At 37.5% G+C, this 17451-nt stretch overlaps 3 protein-coding genes across 7 annotated transcripts in view; 2 read left to right on the top strand and 1 right to left on the bottom strand.

The window, feature by feature from the left end:
- LOC125234695 (proline-, glutamic acid- and leucine-rich protein 1) overlaps nt 1–5170 on the top strand; it is a 53871-nt gene extending 48701 nt beyond the window's left edge. For all 5 annotated transcript variants that reach the window (XM_048141051.1, XM_048141046.1, XM_048141050.1 and 2 more), the window contains 3 exons: nt 494–572; nt 1597–1652; nt 4873–5170. In XM_048141051.1, the coding sequence (XP_047997008.1) occupies nt 494–572; nt 1597–1652; nt 4873–4992 (255 nt within the window). In that variant the 3' untranslated portion in view covers nt 4993–5170. The remainder of the gene's footprint in view (nt 1–493; nt 573–1596; nt 1653–4872) is intronic.
- A 3702-nt stretch (nt 5171–8872) lies between these two features.
- Nucleotides 8873–9859, bottom strand: LOC125234678 (NADH dehydrogenase [ubiquinone] 1 alpha subcomplex subunit 11). Its single transcript, XM_048141020.1, has 2 exons — nt 9290–9859; nt 8873–8957 (listed from the first exon to the last, which is right to left on the bottom strand). The coding sequence occupies exons 1-2, from the start codon at nt 9780–9782 to the stop codon at nt 8950–8952; spliced, it is 501 nt and encodes a 166-aa protein (XP_047996977.1). The 5' UTR covers nt 9783–9859; the 3' UTR covers nt 8873–8949.
- Nucleotides 9860–10319: 460 nt separating this feature from the next.
- LOC125234677 (F-actin-capping protein subunit alpha) lies at nt 10320–11708 on the top strand. Its single transcript, XM_048141019.1, has one exon. The coding sequence runs from the start codon at nt 10347–10349 to the stop codon at nt 11214–11216; it is 870 nt and encodes a 289-aa protein (XP_047996976.1). The 5' UTR covers nt 10320–10346; the 3' UTR covers nt 11217–11708.
- The last annotated feature ends 5743 nt before the right edge of the window (nt 11709–17451 follow it).

Here is a 17451-nt window from a genome sequence, read left to right as displayed (position 1 = left end):
TCTAGTCAAACAATACATTTGCAGATAATATTTGTGCATAATATTTAGGCGGCATAAAGTTGTAATTTGCTATTTGATAGCGAGTTGGATGTGTTGGGGATGCAAGATACCTAACACTCCTCCTCGCTTCACTCGTCGTCGTACCTAACGGTGACTCTGGGGCAGTTTTTCTTTTCTGATAGCGAGTAATAATTCTGCTAATGTAATATTATGCTATAAGATTATTATGGTACATACAATTCTACTAAACCAAAGTCGACCAAAGTAATGTTCTGTAAAACAATATTCTGCCAAATGTATCTTATGCGTGGTAGTAATAATGCCAACTAAGTTTTTTGCAAAATTACCATTCGACCGAAAGTGTTTCTGCGAAACATGTTATGCGAAGTGTGTTTCGGACTAAAATTATTCTGCCAGATGAGGGTAAGCCCAGAACTACCATTTTATTAATTATTGTAAAACACTATAATTTACGGTTAGATTTTGTTTTCAGACGGTGGTAAGCGGCAAAATGACGCTGTCCCTAATTCAAGACGCGCCACAGGAGGAAGATTTGCCCGAAATCGACCCAGGTATCTCATTTTTAACAAGATTTTAGTTTTAGTGTCTGTGTGGTGACGGGTAAGAATTTCACCACCCCCTTTCGTGGTTGTCGTAGAAGTCGACTTTGGGATATGGGTTCAATTACGGTGTAAGCGATGAGCAAGCAATCTGTCACTGTAATATCACAATTTGGCTTGCCTTGAGCAGTTCTCTGTCTACCCCTTTTAGAAATACAGGCGTTAATTTCAGCGATTACCCACAGTCAGCGATAAAAATAAAAGCATTTAGACTATCATATGAAATTATGAATTTATGTTAAACTTTCGTGAGACATATTAAAATAAACGGATGTACTCACGTTATTATATCCCAATTGGCGACATGTTTCGAGTCATATGGAGACCCATCATCAGGCATATGTCTCGAAACATGTCGCCAATAACGTGAGTAATCCGTAGCTTTTAGTCTAAGGCACTGGACCCACCGCGAGCCAGTAAGCTATGAGCTATCGGCTATGAAAATGAACAAAAGATAAGCACCCCCGTGCAAATAAAAGAGACGGCGATTTTCATAGCTCACCGCTGGGCGAGTAACTATAAACATCGACGTGTCTATTATATTTACACGGGAGTGATTATCTTTTGTTGGTTTTTATAGCCGATAGCTCATAGCTTACTAGCTCGCTCTGGGACCAGTGCCTATTTAAGATGCTGACTATGGGCATTTTTAGAATTTGGGACCCCCCAATTAGCGTAAGTCGTTAACAAAAATTAACTCGCTGTCAGTTTTATGACGACAATTAAGCATAAAATCTGTCTAATAATTTACGTTTTTCACATTCTGAATATAGATTATCGTTTAAAGTTTATGTAATTAACACATAAACAATATTTTTATAGAAATTTCATGCTTAATGATCGTCACAAAACTTACAGTGAGTCAATTTTTGTTAACAACTTATGCTAATAGGGGGGTCCCAAATTCTGAAAACGCTCCTATATAATACCCGTAGGTATGTACTCGTAATGCTGATTGAAAATACTGTTATTGCAGACTCAACGATGGATGACTTCACCACAGCTAGCGCCATGACCCAGCCGGTTGCAGAGGTATTATTACTTTAATGTTAACTTACTAAGGCCACAGAATACATTAAATTATAGTTAGCACAAGTACAGAAGGCTCACTCCTTTGATCTTCACAAAATGCCGCCACTCTAAATTCTTACCTACATTAACAAAGGGACCGCACGCGAGCAGCCGACATTGAATTCTATTGCGCCGCGCCAAAGTCGTCGCCAGTGAATGGGCCGCTAACCCGCGGCCACCGGCATGTACTTGTAGCGCGGCGATAGATCGCGGAGTGAGACGCCCCTGCTAAGGCGTGGAATAAAGCAAACTTCTAAATAGAATAGAACATAACACTTTAAGTTCTCGCGCTTTGTACACATATTTAAAGTCACACACAGGTCGAACGCGATTAATTAACATTATTTTTACCTTTTTTCCCAACGTTTCGGCCAGGTTGCACTGGCCGTGGTCGCGGAAGACTGACGATGACGTCCCAGCAAAGTGTCACCGGAGATGTAAACAACACAAAACTACCCGATATTAATTTATATAAATGTTCGGGGTAGTAAAAATAATGTTAATTAATCGCGTTCGACCTGTGTGTGACTTTAAATAAGAATAGAACATTACTGATACCAAAGAGGATCGAGTATTATAGAGAGCTACTGTCAAAGTAAAATGTGTAATCACAATCACAGAGCATAGACTGCCATCTCTCGACACAAATTTAAAACTTTTGAATTTCAGTTTTGACAATTTGGCCAAATTAAAATGTCAAATATTCATATTAGCGCCATCTATCCGAGCGTCCCCCAAAGGTGTATCGCCATCTAGGTCACCGTACCTTTTTCTGTATGGTTTTGAGGTAGGTACAGTCAACCAATTGGAACCCTAGGCCACTGTAGGACTATGTCATAGTAACGCTATAAATCAGGTTAGTACGTTGCTCCTGGAAAGTTATGTATGAAAATCTTGGCATAATTAATGGAAGAATTTTTTTTGATTGGCATATGTACATTATAGGCCGAAGTTATTTTTCATCAACCCTCCCCCCTCTGCGTCACCCCCCCCCCCTTAAATAGCCGAAAATGCGGTTTTTCTAGATTTCTGACAAAACCATTGAAGATACAGAAAAAGCGTGTAGGAACGAAGTAATCCTTAATAAATTTACTACAAATCTGTCTTTGCAGAAAGGAGCAACTTCCGTGACAGATCGCGCGAAAACTATAAGTGCTAGTGAATTTTATCTGTCGCGCTTAGACCAATGTCGTGGCCGGGCCGTTACTGGGTATTGGTGGGACCAGTGCCTTAATCGTGTTTGAATACTTTGAATATTAATGTCTACCATACCTACTGACCAATTTTTAATGGACTTAACCACACCTCGGACAATGGCGATCAAACATATGAAAGAGGCGCGTTCCTAGCACACAGTCTAAGCTCGTGTAGGTGAACGCGTACTATGCTTGTATGAGTGAGATATGACAGGTCGACTGTTGCGTTTTTGACTGTGAGGTAACCCAGAGGGGGTGGGCGGCACTTTCAGCGGGGAGCGGGAGTGGCCATACTGTACGATAGTACTCTTTATTATACTGTGACTTAACCTTAAACAAAATTTTAATAAAATCAAAAATATTAATTTGTTATTCTAGCGCCCAAACGTAACGGAAGTGACGTCGCACAGGAAGTATGAATAGTGGCCGTTTCCTATTTTATTGTAGATTTTCTCTAAGTTGGTTTTAATTTCAGTGCCACTTTTATTTCCCTTTGGTTGCGACACAGAGAACCTCCTATAGAGTAGCAATCTTGTATATTTTGTTCGCGATACGAGTCACCAGTGCCAGGGGTGCGAGGAGCGGGCGGGGAATGTGTTAAGCGCGCTGTGATTGGCCGTTTCAAGGACGGCGGGCAGTCGCGCCAGATGAAAAGGGACAGAAGTATGACTGTCCCTCTACTGACGCGTAAGTGGCCAATGTAAGTTGACCTATGCCGGCTCTGAATAAATTATAAATATGACTTTTATGTGGAATGTAATGACGTCTGTTTTTAAATTTGAGCTTCTTGTTACCTTTCCACACCATTTCACACTACAGGTGGACATCTTTAAGACATCAAAATACCCTTTTTCAATTTTTTTACTGCGAAAAACACGCGCTGCTTTCGGGTCTGTTACTTGGTCGCTACTGATCGGGCACGGCGAGCGCCCGCGCTTATATCAGTGCAAATACTAGGAAGGCTGGCGACCGCGAGTCGTCTTGTAATGGATGTCTATAGGGGTTGGTCTGTGGGTTGCGAACAACCGTTATTCTTTATGTCTTTATTTTTGTGTTTATATTCCAGAAACAGAATTGCCAATTAGATTGCCCCAATAGATTAAGAGCCCATAGCTGCCAGACCTTCCTCATTTCCTCAAGGATGAAACTTTAGGATAATGTAGATTTCGTGTCGATGTTTAATGTCTGCATATTACCTAGTCCGGCCCGTCGGCCATTTTTTTGCTATGAGGTTTTTTTTTAATATACTAACTTTCCTTGAATTTTCAAGGCTGATTTTTATATATGTGTTAGAAAAGACTATAAGGATTTGCTAATCATCATTGCTTGACTATTTTCGCCGGCCGTAATTTTTACCAGACGCTTGGAAGTCTCTCTAACTTGCCCTAATTTCTCAAGCTACGGCCGGCGTAAATGGTTAGTAAATGATGATATTGATGATTATCAATTCCTAACAGTATTTTCCAACACATGTATAAAAATCAGCCATGAGAATTTAGGGAAAGTTAGAGTTTTAAAAAAAAACCTGTTAGCAAAAAAATGGCCGACGGGTCGAACTAGGTAATATGCAATTATGCAGACATTAAACGTTGATACGAACTCCACATTATCCCAAAGATTCATCCTTGAGAAAATGAGGAAGGTCTGGCGACTATAAATATCTGAAAGGGCGTTAATTGCCGCCGTTTATTGAATAAGTAATTATTAATGTAGGGAACAAATCAAATTATTTTATTAAATATTTTTTGATTCGTTTTTTTTTTTCAAGTAGTAACACTACCTACTATACATAAATTATACACTGAAATAGATACCATACACTAAAGAAAAGGCGATCAAGCCCACTGGTAACTGGAGCTAACTCTCCGACGTGTTAGCTGGAGACCAGGGTTCGATTCCCGGCTTCGCCACTAGTGGGCTTGATCGCTTTTTCTTTAGTGTATGGTATCTATTTGTTTATAGTAATTATTAATTTCCATATACAGAAAGAGGGGGAATCGTCAGGCGAGGAGATCGAGGAAGAAATAGAAATAGAAGAGATCGAGGAAGAAGAAGAAGATGAACAGGAACAGAAAGAAGGAGAGGAACAGAAAGAGCAGAAATGAACTGATTTACTCTAGCCGTCGGAACTATCTGATTTCAACTTTGTAAAGTCAACCAATGAGGAGGCACACTCAAAGGTTATGGCCAGATGGCGCCACCTTAATAGTCCATTGTACAGATAAAGAATTTCATACATGAGAGCGAGATGATATTTTTTTCTCTCTCACATATGAATGACAGTGACATGCCAGACACTTAGGCGCCGCCTGGCAGGATAAAATGTCAGTGTGCCTCCTCATTGAAACCTTAGGCCACTGTAGAACTATGTCATAGTGACGTTATAAATCAGATTGTAAGAAATCCCTTGTCGTTTTGACATGGTTGTAGAGTGGCCTAGGGTTCCAATTGGTTGACTGTACAGTCGCCATCAGATATATCTGAGCGGACAGGGTGCGCAAAAATATTTAAACACGCCTTATCGCTTTGACAATAGCGGCGTGTTCAGATATTTGTGACCACCTTGACCGCTCCGATATATCTGGCGGCGACTTTACTCTTGACTACATGCCCTATTCATGCTTGAGACATAATTACAGTCACCGTCATAAATATGTGATCATTTCTGTACTATGTCTACTGATGTGCCGACGGAAATTTTCCAAATTTCTGAAATTTTCACATAGGAAAACTTCGGAAACTTTCCATTCTTTATATGGAAAATTATATGGATGGAAACTTTCCATTTCATAAATTTAAATTCCCTTTATTTTTCGTGAAACTTTCGTGATTTTTTTATGAAATTTAAGATTTTTTTGGAACGTTTCCGCAACTTGCACATCACTAACCATGTCATATTAACATCTTGATAAACGATTAAAAGCGACAAGGTAAAGAAATCATCACTTATTTATGCCGGTGACTGTATAATGTTAGGTTGTTTTTTTTTATTATTCTGATTGATTATTATGTCGTCGTATCTCTGCTTGTGACAGTTTTTTTATTTTATTCTAAAGAGGAAAAAAAAATGTTTACTTTGACAGGACATTATTATTCGTTTTCAATGCTATTGAGATGTATTTCTATAGTTGTGTGGTAAAGTTTAAAAAAATACATAGACAAAGACAAAATTATGTTGTTCCTAAAATTTTTAAGGAAATGGAGCTGGGAATTACTTATAGTACTTACTTATAAAGTTATGTTTGAAAACATAAACCGAATTTAAATCTTGCAACAATTGCAACGAAGTTTCAATTTTATTATGTTTGTTGCCAGTTTAAAAAAAAAAAAGATAAAAATTCGTGTTCATATGTTATTTATGTGCCAAATTTCCTTCCTTCCAAACTTTACTGAATTGAGGTTTGTAATTTTCTTGAAGTCTGTAACTTAGCCAAAATTTTTCGACGCGTTCGCATAGGTTAAACATTTTACAACGTTATTTAATTTTTGAGTACGTTTTACGTAAGTTGATATCGACATATATTATTTACTATACTTAATTTAAAATATTGATATATTATTCACGAATTTGTTCCTGTAGTATAGTTAGTACACTTCTTTACAATGCAAAAATAACTGTGGTATTCCATGCCTATACGGTCCTTAAGCTTAATTTTCAATAAGGACTAAATTCTCTTCGTATTTTAGATAAAAACGCCCTTATTGCACTAGAGAATAAGGACCCTTTTTGGAACGCCACATTTGTATTTTAATATTAAGGATATCAGAATTAAATGTTAATACTCTAAATAGCAAACATACGATTCATAAGGTTTGTCGTAAATTAATTATAACTGTCAATATAATTACTGTAAACGTATTTACAAAAGTATTTTATTAAAATTATGCACTTCAGCGTTCGAAATAGCAATAAATGTGCATTTAAGAGTATATTTTGTTAGATCATTTTTCACCATATCCTTTGCCATGAGAAATATTATTTATTTCATAGAAATGTTTTATTTTTGAAAGTGTTAATAGATACAAAAATCCAGTTGCGTATTATATTGTATTGTTTACACTATTTTTGTTATTTTGTATTGTGCAAGACCATGACACACCTATTAATTAAAAATATATTACGAAATGAGAATTGGAGTCCCTAAAAATTATAATTCACATCTTTTTTGCTTAAAACATTCCCTTTCTCATTCTTTCACAAAATAAATAATGTTTTTATGATCATTATTTTTGTCTATTGTTTTACACAAATATTGTCTATTTATTTAATAATAGATTAGAAATGTTAATGTTATTTTAACATTATCATCGTACCATTTTGTTACTATTGCGCGACTAAGATTTTGTACCATAAAATCTATGACGGTCAAGCTAATCTTGTCAAAAAAAATGCGCGAAATTTTAATATTCTATAGGCAGTAAAAAAAACCTTTGCCCCTACATTTTGAATCAATTTTTAAGTGTTATGGCTCCGTTTATATTGTCGATGATTCCGTCAATGTCAAGGTTTAGGAAGGCACTGGCAATGAGGAGGCACACTCAAAGGTTATGACAGATGGCGCCACCCTATTAGTCCATTGCACAGATAAAGAATTTCATGAGAGCGATAAGATATGTTTTTTCTCTCTCTCACACATGAATGGGATAAAATGTCAGTGTGCCTCCTCATTGGCCGGTTAGCCCTACATTTTTCAAATTTGCCGCCATTTTTAGGGACAAGCTTCGCTTGACCGACTTTAAAAAATCTAGTTAATAGACAAGTAGGTGAGAAGTGTTGGGTGTAGGAAAATAGTTAAAATTCGTTCTTTAGGTACAGAATTTAGTTGGATGAGCGATGACCAGTTTTTTAGTTGTTTAAGAAATAAATGAGATTAACATTTAATGTTGTTTTCTTTGACTATCCCTATTCGTCAACTTCTGGGACAGAGGTCTGGCAAAAAAAGTAGAAATTAAAAAGTAGCACTTTTGTACAGATGTAGTGCGAAAAGATTTGCCTTCGTATTGTTACGGAAACGTACGAACGTGTCAGGCTATTTCAGTCAGTGTCAGTATAAGGCACTGACAGATCTGTCAGTGTCAGTTTGCATACAAATCTTTTCTAAGATTATGAATTTTTAAGACTGTCTGTGGCTGACAGATCTGTCAGTGTCAGTTTGAACTGTCAGTTTGCATACAAATCTTTTCTAAGATTATGAATTTTTAAGACTCTGTGGCGTGCCTAAGATGTACTGACATTGACTGAACTATCATGACATTCATGACAAATACGAACGCTTCCGAGGAAACCTGTTTCTTTAAAAGCAGTAAATGGGCCATTTTTTTCAAAGTGGGGTGGACCCCACTTTTTTTTTGGATTTGGAATTTTTTATGTGGTTTCCACTCAGAATCGCGAGCTCTTTCAATTCTAATAGAATAAAAGTGTCCCTAGGTTTTTTCCCGTTCCGTTACCATTTTTTCATACATTTTGTATGGCGGTAACGGAATGGAAGGTTCGAAAAAATGTATGGAAATCTTGGGACATTTTTTTTTGTATCAGGATCGAAATACCTCGCGATTCTGAGTATTAATCGCGTAAAAAATACCCATGTTACAAAAAAAGTGGGGTGGACAACTTTGAAAAAAAAAAAATGGCCCATATGTAAGAATTCTTCTCTTAATTTCTGTTTTTGTAAGACTGGTGGTTTAGTTATATATAGAGATGATATAATGACAGGCATAAATAATTGTATTGGTTACATTTTGTAGTATGTCAGACAAGTTGCCACTCTCAAGTAAAGTTTATTTAATTCTTAAATTGGTGCCTATAACTGTATTTATTGGCATGAAAAAGAAATTACTGCCTCCTCATTTGGTATGCTCTCAAATGTGTATGTCGTAAGGCGCCACATAGTGAAACTGAACTGAAATATAATGTAACAACTTATGTACACATGTTGGACAAATAAATGATTCTGTAAGCTCCAATGTTTGAAATAAATAAAAAATTAACAAATGATCTTCATTTATTGATTTACTTAATTACAAGCTGTTCATATTTACACTACACCAATGAGTTCTTCTATTTAATGACCTGAAAAAGAGAATATCATTAAATCAAATAATTTTGAGTCAACAACAGTTATAGTTTCAGATCATGTTCAGTTTTCATACAGTATTTGGGATTAGTCTCCAGAAGAAATATCAAAGTAAGGCTCTTATGAATGTCTAAACATGCCACTATTGTCAAGGCATTCTATTATAGGAACAAATGAACATCTAATTCAATTTTTAACTTAAAACTGACACTAATATTTACTAGCAAATTGCCTAAATAATCACTTATAAAGTTACTATTTAGATTTTCTTTGTTGATGTAAGTGAAAACTACAGACTATTCCACAAAAATTACTTAAACATGCTTACCAGTGGACCAGGTTTTGTATTCCGTAATGTCTTTAGCCATTGTGAAGTCATTTCTGGCAGAGGTAGCACTTTGGTGGGCCGTGCGGTTGTCCGGGAAGAAAATCCAGCCTTCGTCCACGCCAGTCTTCTTAACGATCGCCGCTACTCCAAGCACCACCGCCGCGGGCACTCCAATGGTGATAGACCTCTGCCAAGCCCCAAACACTGAGCCTGCCGCTACTCCTCCCAGGAAATAGTTGATCTTATCGTTCTTCCCCCTGAAATTCTGCGCGACATTGGCAGTGACAGTGAACGCTGCAGCCATGCCAACTAAGGGGCCGACGTAGTACGCCATGCGACCCACGGTACCCGCTAAACCCTTGGGATGCGAAAACATGAGGACGTCGAATGCACCCAGACCAAGCCCGGACATAGTAGCATATTTCGATGTCACAAACACTTTTTTGAAAATGTCCTGCCCTTCGGGCGAATCGTAATATTTGTAGTTCAGCATTGCTCTATTTATTCGTAGATTTTTCGGTGAAGAAGTTACACAACTTGCTGTTATGCGTTTAATGAGACAGCTACGCTAATCATCGTTTGACAGCTGTACAATTAAACATGAAGATGTCATTATTAATGTAATAATTTAACAATGATTGTTTACGTGGCTCCAGTAAAATATATTTCTCTATTAAATCTTAAATCTAGCGTCAATTTCAAGCATGAAAATAATAGATTCCAATATATTCTTATTTAATAAATTAACTTTATGAAAAATAGTCTCAATCTTTGTAAATGCCACTCGTCTGACAAAGGCGTTCGAATATTTGATGACTTAGAAAAAAACAATAGAAGTTAACTAAAACGATGACTAGAACTACAGAGAGATACAGCATTTAAACTTGATCTCTATTGGTGCTAAATTAATTAGGTTAAATATTCTGTGACGTAATTTTAACACTGCAAAAGAAATTAAAAATATTGACAATATTATCTTTGATTCTGAACGCTCTTTATGTTGGCAACATAATCGTCGACACCGTCATTTTTCTCATTTGTGTCAAAAGTGCTAAACATGGCGGCGGACGGTGACGAAGTGATTAGTGATCAAGAAAAAGTTAGAATCGTTTCAGATTTTATCCTCCATTCGCCGCCCGGTGAATTCAACGAAGTGTTTAACGATGTGAGAGTGCTATTGAATAACGATAGCCTACTGAAGGAGGGCGCCAGCGGGGCGTTCTCGCAGTACAACAAGGACCAGCTCACGCCCGTTCGGCTGGAGGAAGCAGAGCTGCACACTTTAGTGACCGATCACAACGAGCTGAGCGGAGGACGATTCTTCGACCCGCGGAATAAGCGCTCCTTTAAGTATGACCACCTTCGTAAGGAGGCTTCCGAGTACGAGCCATACGAGCCGGATCGCGTCGCGGAGCCGTGGCGCGCGGCCCTGGACGAGGAGCTGACGGCGTACGTGGCGGCGCACTACAAGCACGGCGCCAGTCTCGTGGTGGGGCGTGCGCTGGAGTCGGGCGCCGTGTCGCTCGTCGCGTGCATCGAGGACCACCAGTTCCAGCCAAAGAACTACTGGAACGGGCGCTGGCGCTCGGTGTGGTCGCTGACCGTGGGCGGCGGCGGCGCCGCCGAGCTGCGCGGCGTGCTGCGCGTGCAGGTGCACTACTACGAAGACGGAAACGTCCAATTAGTCAGCTCGAAAGAGGTCCGCGCGCCTATAATCTCTAGTAGTGAGACTGCGACCGCTAAGGAGTTCGTGAAACTGGTCGGCGAGGCGGAAAACGCGTACCAGACGGCAATATCGGACAACTACAAGACGATGAGCGACACGACGTTCAAGGCGCTGCGGCGCCAGCTGCCCGTGACGCGCAGCAAGATCGACTGGGCGCGGCTCGTGTCGTATTCCATCGGCAAGGAGCTGAAGAGCCAATGATGTCTCGCCGCTGCGCTCTGAGCCGCAGCGGGCGCTCCGCGTCTCTGTACATATTCGCGTAAGAGTAAATCTTGTTCAAATGTTTACGGGCTCCGGTTCCCGGTGCGTATTTATCTATGATTATATAGAGAAATCGCTATCGTAACTGTTAAATTATATTGCATTTTGTTACTTAAAGCGAGGTATCACTGACAGTTTTGTGACTGTGGTCTTATAGCGTCTTTTGGTAATTGTTGCAAGGAAATTATAAAGCTTAAGGTATTAGGATGATTTGAATGTCAGTATTTATACTGAAGGCCTGTAGAGATTGCTGGCTTAAAAACATTAGCAAGGTCAGACTCTTAATATCGACGGTGAAGTACCATGAACTCCCAACTACTTAGGTTTTCATACTTAGTTAGGAGTTCATGGCACTTCGCCATTGATATGTGCCATTTCATGACTAAAAGTTGATTTTAATTAGTGGTTTGTAAGGTGTGCTTATTGCTTGAGAGCACAGAGAACCTCCTATAGAGTAGCAATCTTGTATATTTTGTTCGCGATACGAGTCACCAGTGCCAGGGGTGCGAGGAGCGGGCGGGGAATGTGTTAAGCGCGCTGTGATTGGCCGTTTCAAGGACGGCGGGCAGTCGCGCCAGATGAAAGGGACTGTCCCTCTACTGACGTGTAAGTGGCCAATGTAAGTTGACCTATGCCGGCTCTGAATAAATTATAAATATGACTTTTATGTGGAATGTAATGACGTCTGTTTTTAAATTTGAGCTTCTTGTTACCTTTCCACACCATTTCACACTACAGGTGGACATCTTTAAGACATCAAAATACCCTTTTTCAATTTTTTTACTGCGAAAAACACGCGCTGCTTTCGGGTCTGTTACTTGGTTGCTACTGATCGGGCACGGCGAGCGCCCGCGCTTATATCAGTGCAAATACTAGGAAGGCTGGCGACCGCGAGTCGTCTTGTAATGGATGTCTATAGGGGTTGGTCTGTGCTTGAGAGACTTGTCAGCACAGGCATATTACAAGTTGCATGGGAGCACACTTTGTGTATTAAGCAAGCAGCAAAAATGCAATTAGAAAGCACTGATTAACACCTGATGAAGTCATTTTAGTCTGAAATAACACATGAAGGGACCTGCCTTGAAATTAACTATGACTCATAAGGTCATTGATTAATCCTCAAGTGTATTTGATTATGTGTATGATTAACTTATAATTTGCTTAACACTTCAGATTATTTTTGTAAACAATCAAATAGGTATAAAGATATCCCTGGTAACAATGCTTTTAGTTCAATATAATTCCATTAACAATGTGTGCATTTAACATTACAGAAAAGCTTAAAGACAACAGTATTCAATACTATTTACAGCAAATGCTACTGTAAAAAATACATATATATTGTCATTGCTTCTCAAAGTTAGATCTTTACAGGGCTAAATTGTCAAACAATATTGATGATTGTAAGAAAATTTATTGTTATGTGAGCAATATAAACAAAAACTTCACAATTAATTTTTGCAAAAAGTCAATTATCATTAAACCTCAGTTTTATTATATCCAATATATCCATACATCATTATTTCACATTATACCATGCACAGCAAAAGTGAGAAAAGACAGTCATGCCAAGAAAATCAGTTAGAATTGAAATTTTTTTCATGGAAATGCCAAACATAAACAACTTTGTGGAAGTCAACACATTTATACAATGCTAAATTGAGCTATTTATGGCTTACCCTGAAAACTCAATTTTCCTTAATGTTTTGTTACAAGTTCGGAATTGGTTTATTTAACTGTTTATAAATAGTATTTTTTTAACTATGACAAAACTATGGCATTTAAGCAGTTATTGTTGCTTGCATGACATGACCCACAACAGTTATTTCATTTTAGCATTAGAAAATAAGGCCATTTTAATGTCATTTTATAATAAACACTTTTTCAAAATTAATAACCACTGTGAGCACATTATTTTTTGTGTATAATTTATTATGCATTGTTACATATTTGCTATGGAAATTATTCAATGAAAAACACATAAGATTGCTTACTTTCTAATGCCAAAAGAACGAAGTACAGTCACCGGCAATAACTAAAGAGGGCTGTGAAAATATCTTACACGATCTTGTTTTTAGAGCCATAAGAGTATATCAGATATTTATGCAGCCTTCTTTTTCTGGCATGTTGATGACTGTAGAGTACTTATCGAAAATTTAAACTTTTGTCTATTCCTGTTTCACTCGAATATACAATAGTGACAAAGAATTGATGATTTTGTTTATTCCATCATTGCGGTAGCCCCACAGCAATGAACTAAATATGGTGCATTTAATTCTAGTTAATTTAATTTGTCCATGTAGCTTTAAAGCCACATTGAGCTAACCACATTAATCCAATATTTTTGAATACAACGGGAGATGCTCAAGCGATAAAAATTCAGTAAATTATTGTCCATACAGTGCTTCAAGACGAAGCCCTTCTTTTTATAAGTAATTATATGCCAATAAGGATTATTTTGTAATTATTATAATTATTTTAATAAAGAACGTACATTTAAAATCCAAGTATTCTGTAATGTATGATTTAATTCATTTGAATAAAAATATATATTAAAATGTTGCTAACTACTGTTTCCTTTTATTTGGTTCGTGGTTTAAGTGCCTTTTCCTGGTAATTATGAACATTTTAGTCAGTCAAATAATAGTACATTACGATACAAGTGCGTAAAAAAGGAAGTTCGAAACGAGTGGCGATAAATTAAAACACGACCGAAGGGAGTGTTTTAAATCGACACGAGTTACGAATTTCCTTTTTGCACGTGAATCGTACGACGTTTTTCAGTACAGATGAGCATCCGAAGTTTCGACCTGGCATATAATGAACCACTTCTCGAACTAGTGCGTAAAAAAACGACCATCTGTACTGAAAAAGATATTGAAGTAATTTGAACTACTACTTACATGTGTAAGATATGGAAGTATCAATATTTTTTCATACTATAACAAAATAAGTTAGCTTTATTTTCATTGTTCTAACAACAGGTCAACAAAATTTTTGTGGTCATTAGGGAGTTATAATTATTGTTCATGCCTAGGCAAGATTTCCTTATAATTATAATTTCCTCTAGTCTACAGTGTGTAAGACTTATTTGGGCAATAAATTAAACCATACATAGAATTAATGAGAAACTTTACTAAAACCCATAAACGAAATCGCGAAACCTTTGTACAGTCAACTAATTTGGAACCCTAGGCCACTGTAGAACTATATCATAGCGTCGCTATAAATCAGATTAAATCAAATCGTTTATTTGCAAGAATACAGTCAAGTTGATGGTATCAAACAAATGTAAAGTGCAGTGTATTCAGCCAGCTAGAGGGCATGCAAAATCTTATACAGAAAACTAGTTTCATACAGCGTTTCCTATAACTACTATGACTAGAACTTATGACTATCATGCAGCATGCATAATACACATCCTACAACTACTTATATTTAATTAATACATGTGCGGCATATAGTTTAAATATTCTCAGATTGTAGGAGATCTCTTACTGCTTGTCATTTTGACATGGTTGTAGAGTGGCCTAGGGTTCCAATTGGTTGACTGTACCAAACAGTACCTACCCAATAATTTACACAAAGAAAGCTGCAAGTTAAACCGATGGCCAAGTGACGTATCTCTTCCTGTTGTGTGTAGTTTAATCTTGTAGCTGATAATGTTATCGTTCATTTCTTATGTTGCATTTTGTTTTGACAATGTGTCCCCTTGGAAAAAATGTTCCCATGGATATTTCCAACTAGGATCGGATATCTTCATTTTATTATTTGAAATTCCATTTTAACGGTTTAAAGTTTATTCCAAAAAAAATTACAATTATTGCCAATGGAAAAGCCTACAAAATGAGGTCGCCACTTGTCGAGTACACTCGAGTTCATAAATATGTGTACATTTTGTCACCTTATTGCAACGAGTTTAGGTGAAGAAATGTATCCACATATTTATGAACTCGACTGTACATAGCTAATATACACGTTAAACTTTCGTGAGACATATTCAAATAATTAATGAATCTACTTGTACAACGTTATTATATCGCTATTGCTGCGACATGTTTCGGGCCAATTTGGAGGCCCCTCTTCAGGCATAAAGGAGTTCACGCGGCGGCTAAACTCCGTGGACTATCCACGAGTACAACCGTAGATTTATTCATTACATAGCGAATACTTTGATAAATTTGATGTGATTTCTCTTTTAACACAGTTACGTATAAAACCGGTAGGAATTTCAATAAGTGGATGACTGGGGCAGGTTATTAATATCTCGGTTTATTTATAATTAGCTGTCTTCAGCGGTGGCAATGAAAAGTAGGGTATTATGACATAAGCAAGAACGATATAATATAGGACTGACAAAGCCCATACAAAAAAGCGTAGATACCCCTGAAATGTTCAATAGTTCTTTCAATAAGTAGTTCAATAGTTCTTTATTTGCATCATATACATTTTACAATAGGTACATGGACCCTGAAAGGGTATAGCAAATTAGTGGCATAACCAATTATATAAACGAAAGGATATTACATAATAATACCTACATGTTAGGTGTACATACTACAAAAGTTAACATATTAATTATGATTGAAACATGATAATTATGTATGGGCCCTTTATAGCACTGCTGTCTGAAAACTATTCATAGACCCTCTGGAATGCAGGTAGCATGTAGGTAGTCAAGTACGTCTGGAATTGCAGGAGTCCCTAGGCTACATTGATTGCTTTCCATCAGGTAGGCCGTATGTAAAATGTGTATTATGAGCATACTTTGCACTCTGGATGCAACTTACATCTGTTTTTGAAATATCAAGAGGGCCTTTAAAAGTTGCTGTGGTGAAAAAATACTTTCAGTTAGGTACAGCGGGCAAATCTCGACTGGGGGGCAAATGTAACTGGTCCATTTTTTCCATGTTTGACAATGTTTGCGTTTGCATTATTAAATAGAGTGTCCATCGGTTATATATGGTAGCCGCGAGGGTAAGTAGGCCTGCGTAATAATGGAAAAAATGGATCAGTTACAATTGTCCTCCAGTCGATATTTGCCCCGCTGTACCTTACAGATGGTAGGTACAGCGGGGGTATTAGGTACACGGTAAGCCCTATGGAAAGAATGTAGGTAAAAAAAACACTATCTCGATATAAAATCGTTTAATCACAGCCTTCATACAAGGGCGGCGTTCACAATGTTTCTTAAGTCTAAGGGCTCAGGAACTCGAATAATTCACTGAGATTATGCAATAAATATCCTTAAACTAAGTATTCACTAATAAATGACAAGTTTTCCTTATTTAATAATAATATTATAAACTAAAACATGTAAGTAACATAATTTTTCCTGGCAATCGAGTAGGCAACACAAACTTGTGTTTAGCGACATCTAGATAACTTCAGTTGAACTAAACTCGTACAGTTCATAGTGCAGTGAAATTGGTTCTTATTAAGTACACAGTTAGACCGTTAGATGGCGCTAATGTCAATAAATAAGTCCTTCCTTTACTTTAGGCAATATTAGGTCCTCTGGACTCCAGAGTACGGAGTTGCAGGCGTCTATGGGCTACGGAGACTGCTCACCATCGGGCGGACCGTATGCTTGTTTGCCAGTACTCGAGATCATCAAATCAGACATCTAGAGTAATGTTACTTTAATAAGTAAAATAAAAGTAACCCTACTCTAGAGTCGGACCAAGGTAATTCAGCACAAAAAAAGTATAAAAATACTTATAAGCATAAACGAAAAATAATAATGAAATAAAACGTTTAATACATAGTTATTTGTTATACAAGGGGGCAAAGTTGTTGTTTAACCGCATGTGCCAATATTGATACCCGAGCAAGCGAAATATTCCAATATTGAACAGCGAGAGCTTAGCGAAAAATTTAGTGTAAGTATTCTTGAGCGTTGCGAGGGTTTCAGGGCACACAGGGTAACCTTTAAGGTTAAATAAATTTTGCCGCCGAGTGACACACATTTTTTTTACTACACCAACAATTAAATCCACGTATGATTCCAAATCATCATCTAGAGGTTTAAATTCTACCAACCAAATTTAACATCTGTATGAAATTACTTTGCACTCCTGTGTGCGTAGCCGAATGGCACAAACGCTCACGAAACGAACGCCTGTAGATATTAGCGCTCTTGCGTATTAGCGGGACAGAGCCAGACTACCTTTCG

This window comes from Leguminivora glycinivorella, chromosome 16 (assembly GCF_023078275.1).
Source record: "Leguminivora glycinivorella isolate SPB_JAAS2020 chromosome 16, LegGlyc_1.1, whole genome shotgun sequence".
In the NCBI taxonomy this organism is placed as follows: Eukaryota; Metazoa; Arthropoda; class Insecta; order Lepidoptera; family Tortricidae; genus Leguminivora; species Leguminivora glycinivorella.
This window is presented reverse-complemented; position numbering and strand designations above follow the sequence as displayed.

Bases quoted from the DNA above. Each gene is read 5' to 3' on its own strand.
- LOC125234678 (XM_048141020.1), bottom strand. From the start codon at position 9,782: ATGCTGAACTACAAATATTACGATTCGCCCGAAGGGCAGGACATTTTC.
- LOC125234677 (XM_048141019.1), top strand. From the start codon at position 10,347: ATGGCGGCGGACGGTGACGAAGTGATTAGTGATCAAGAAAAAGTTAGA.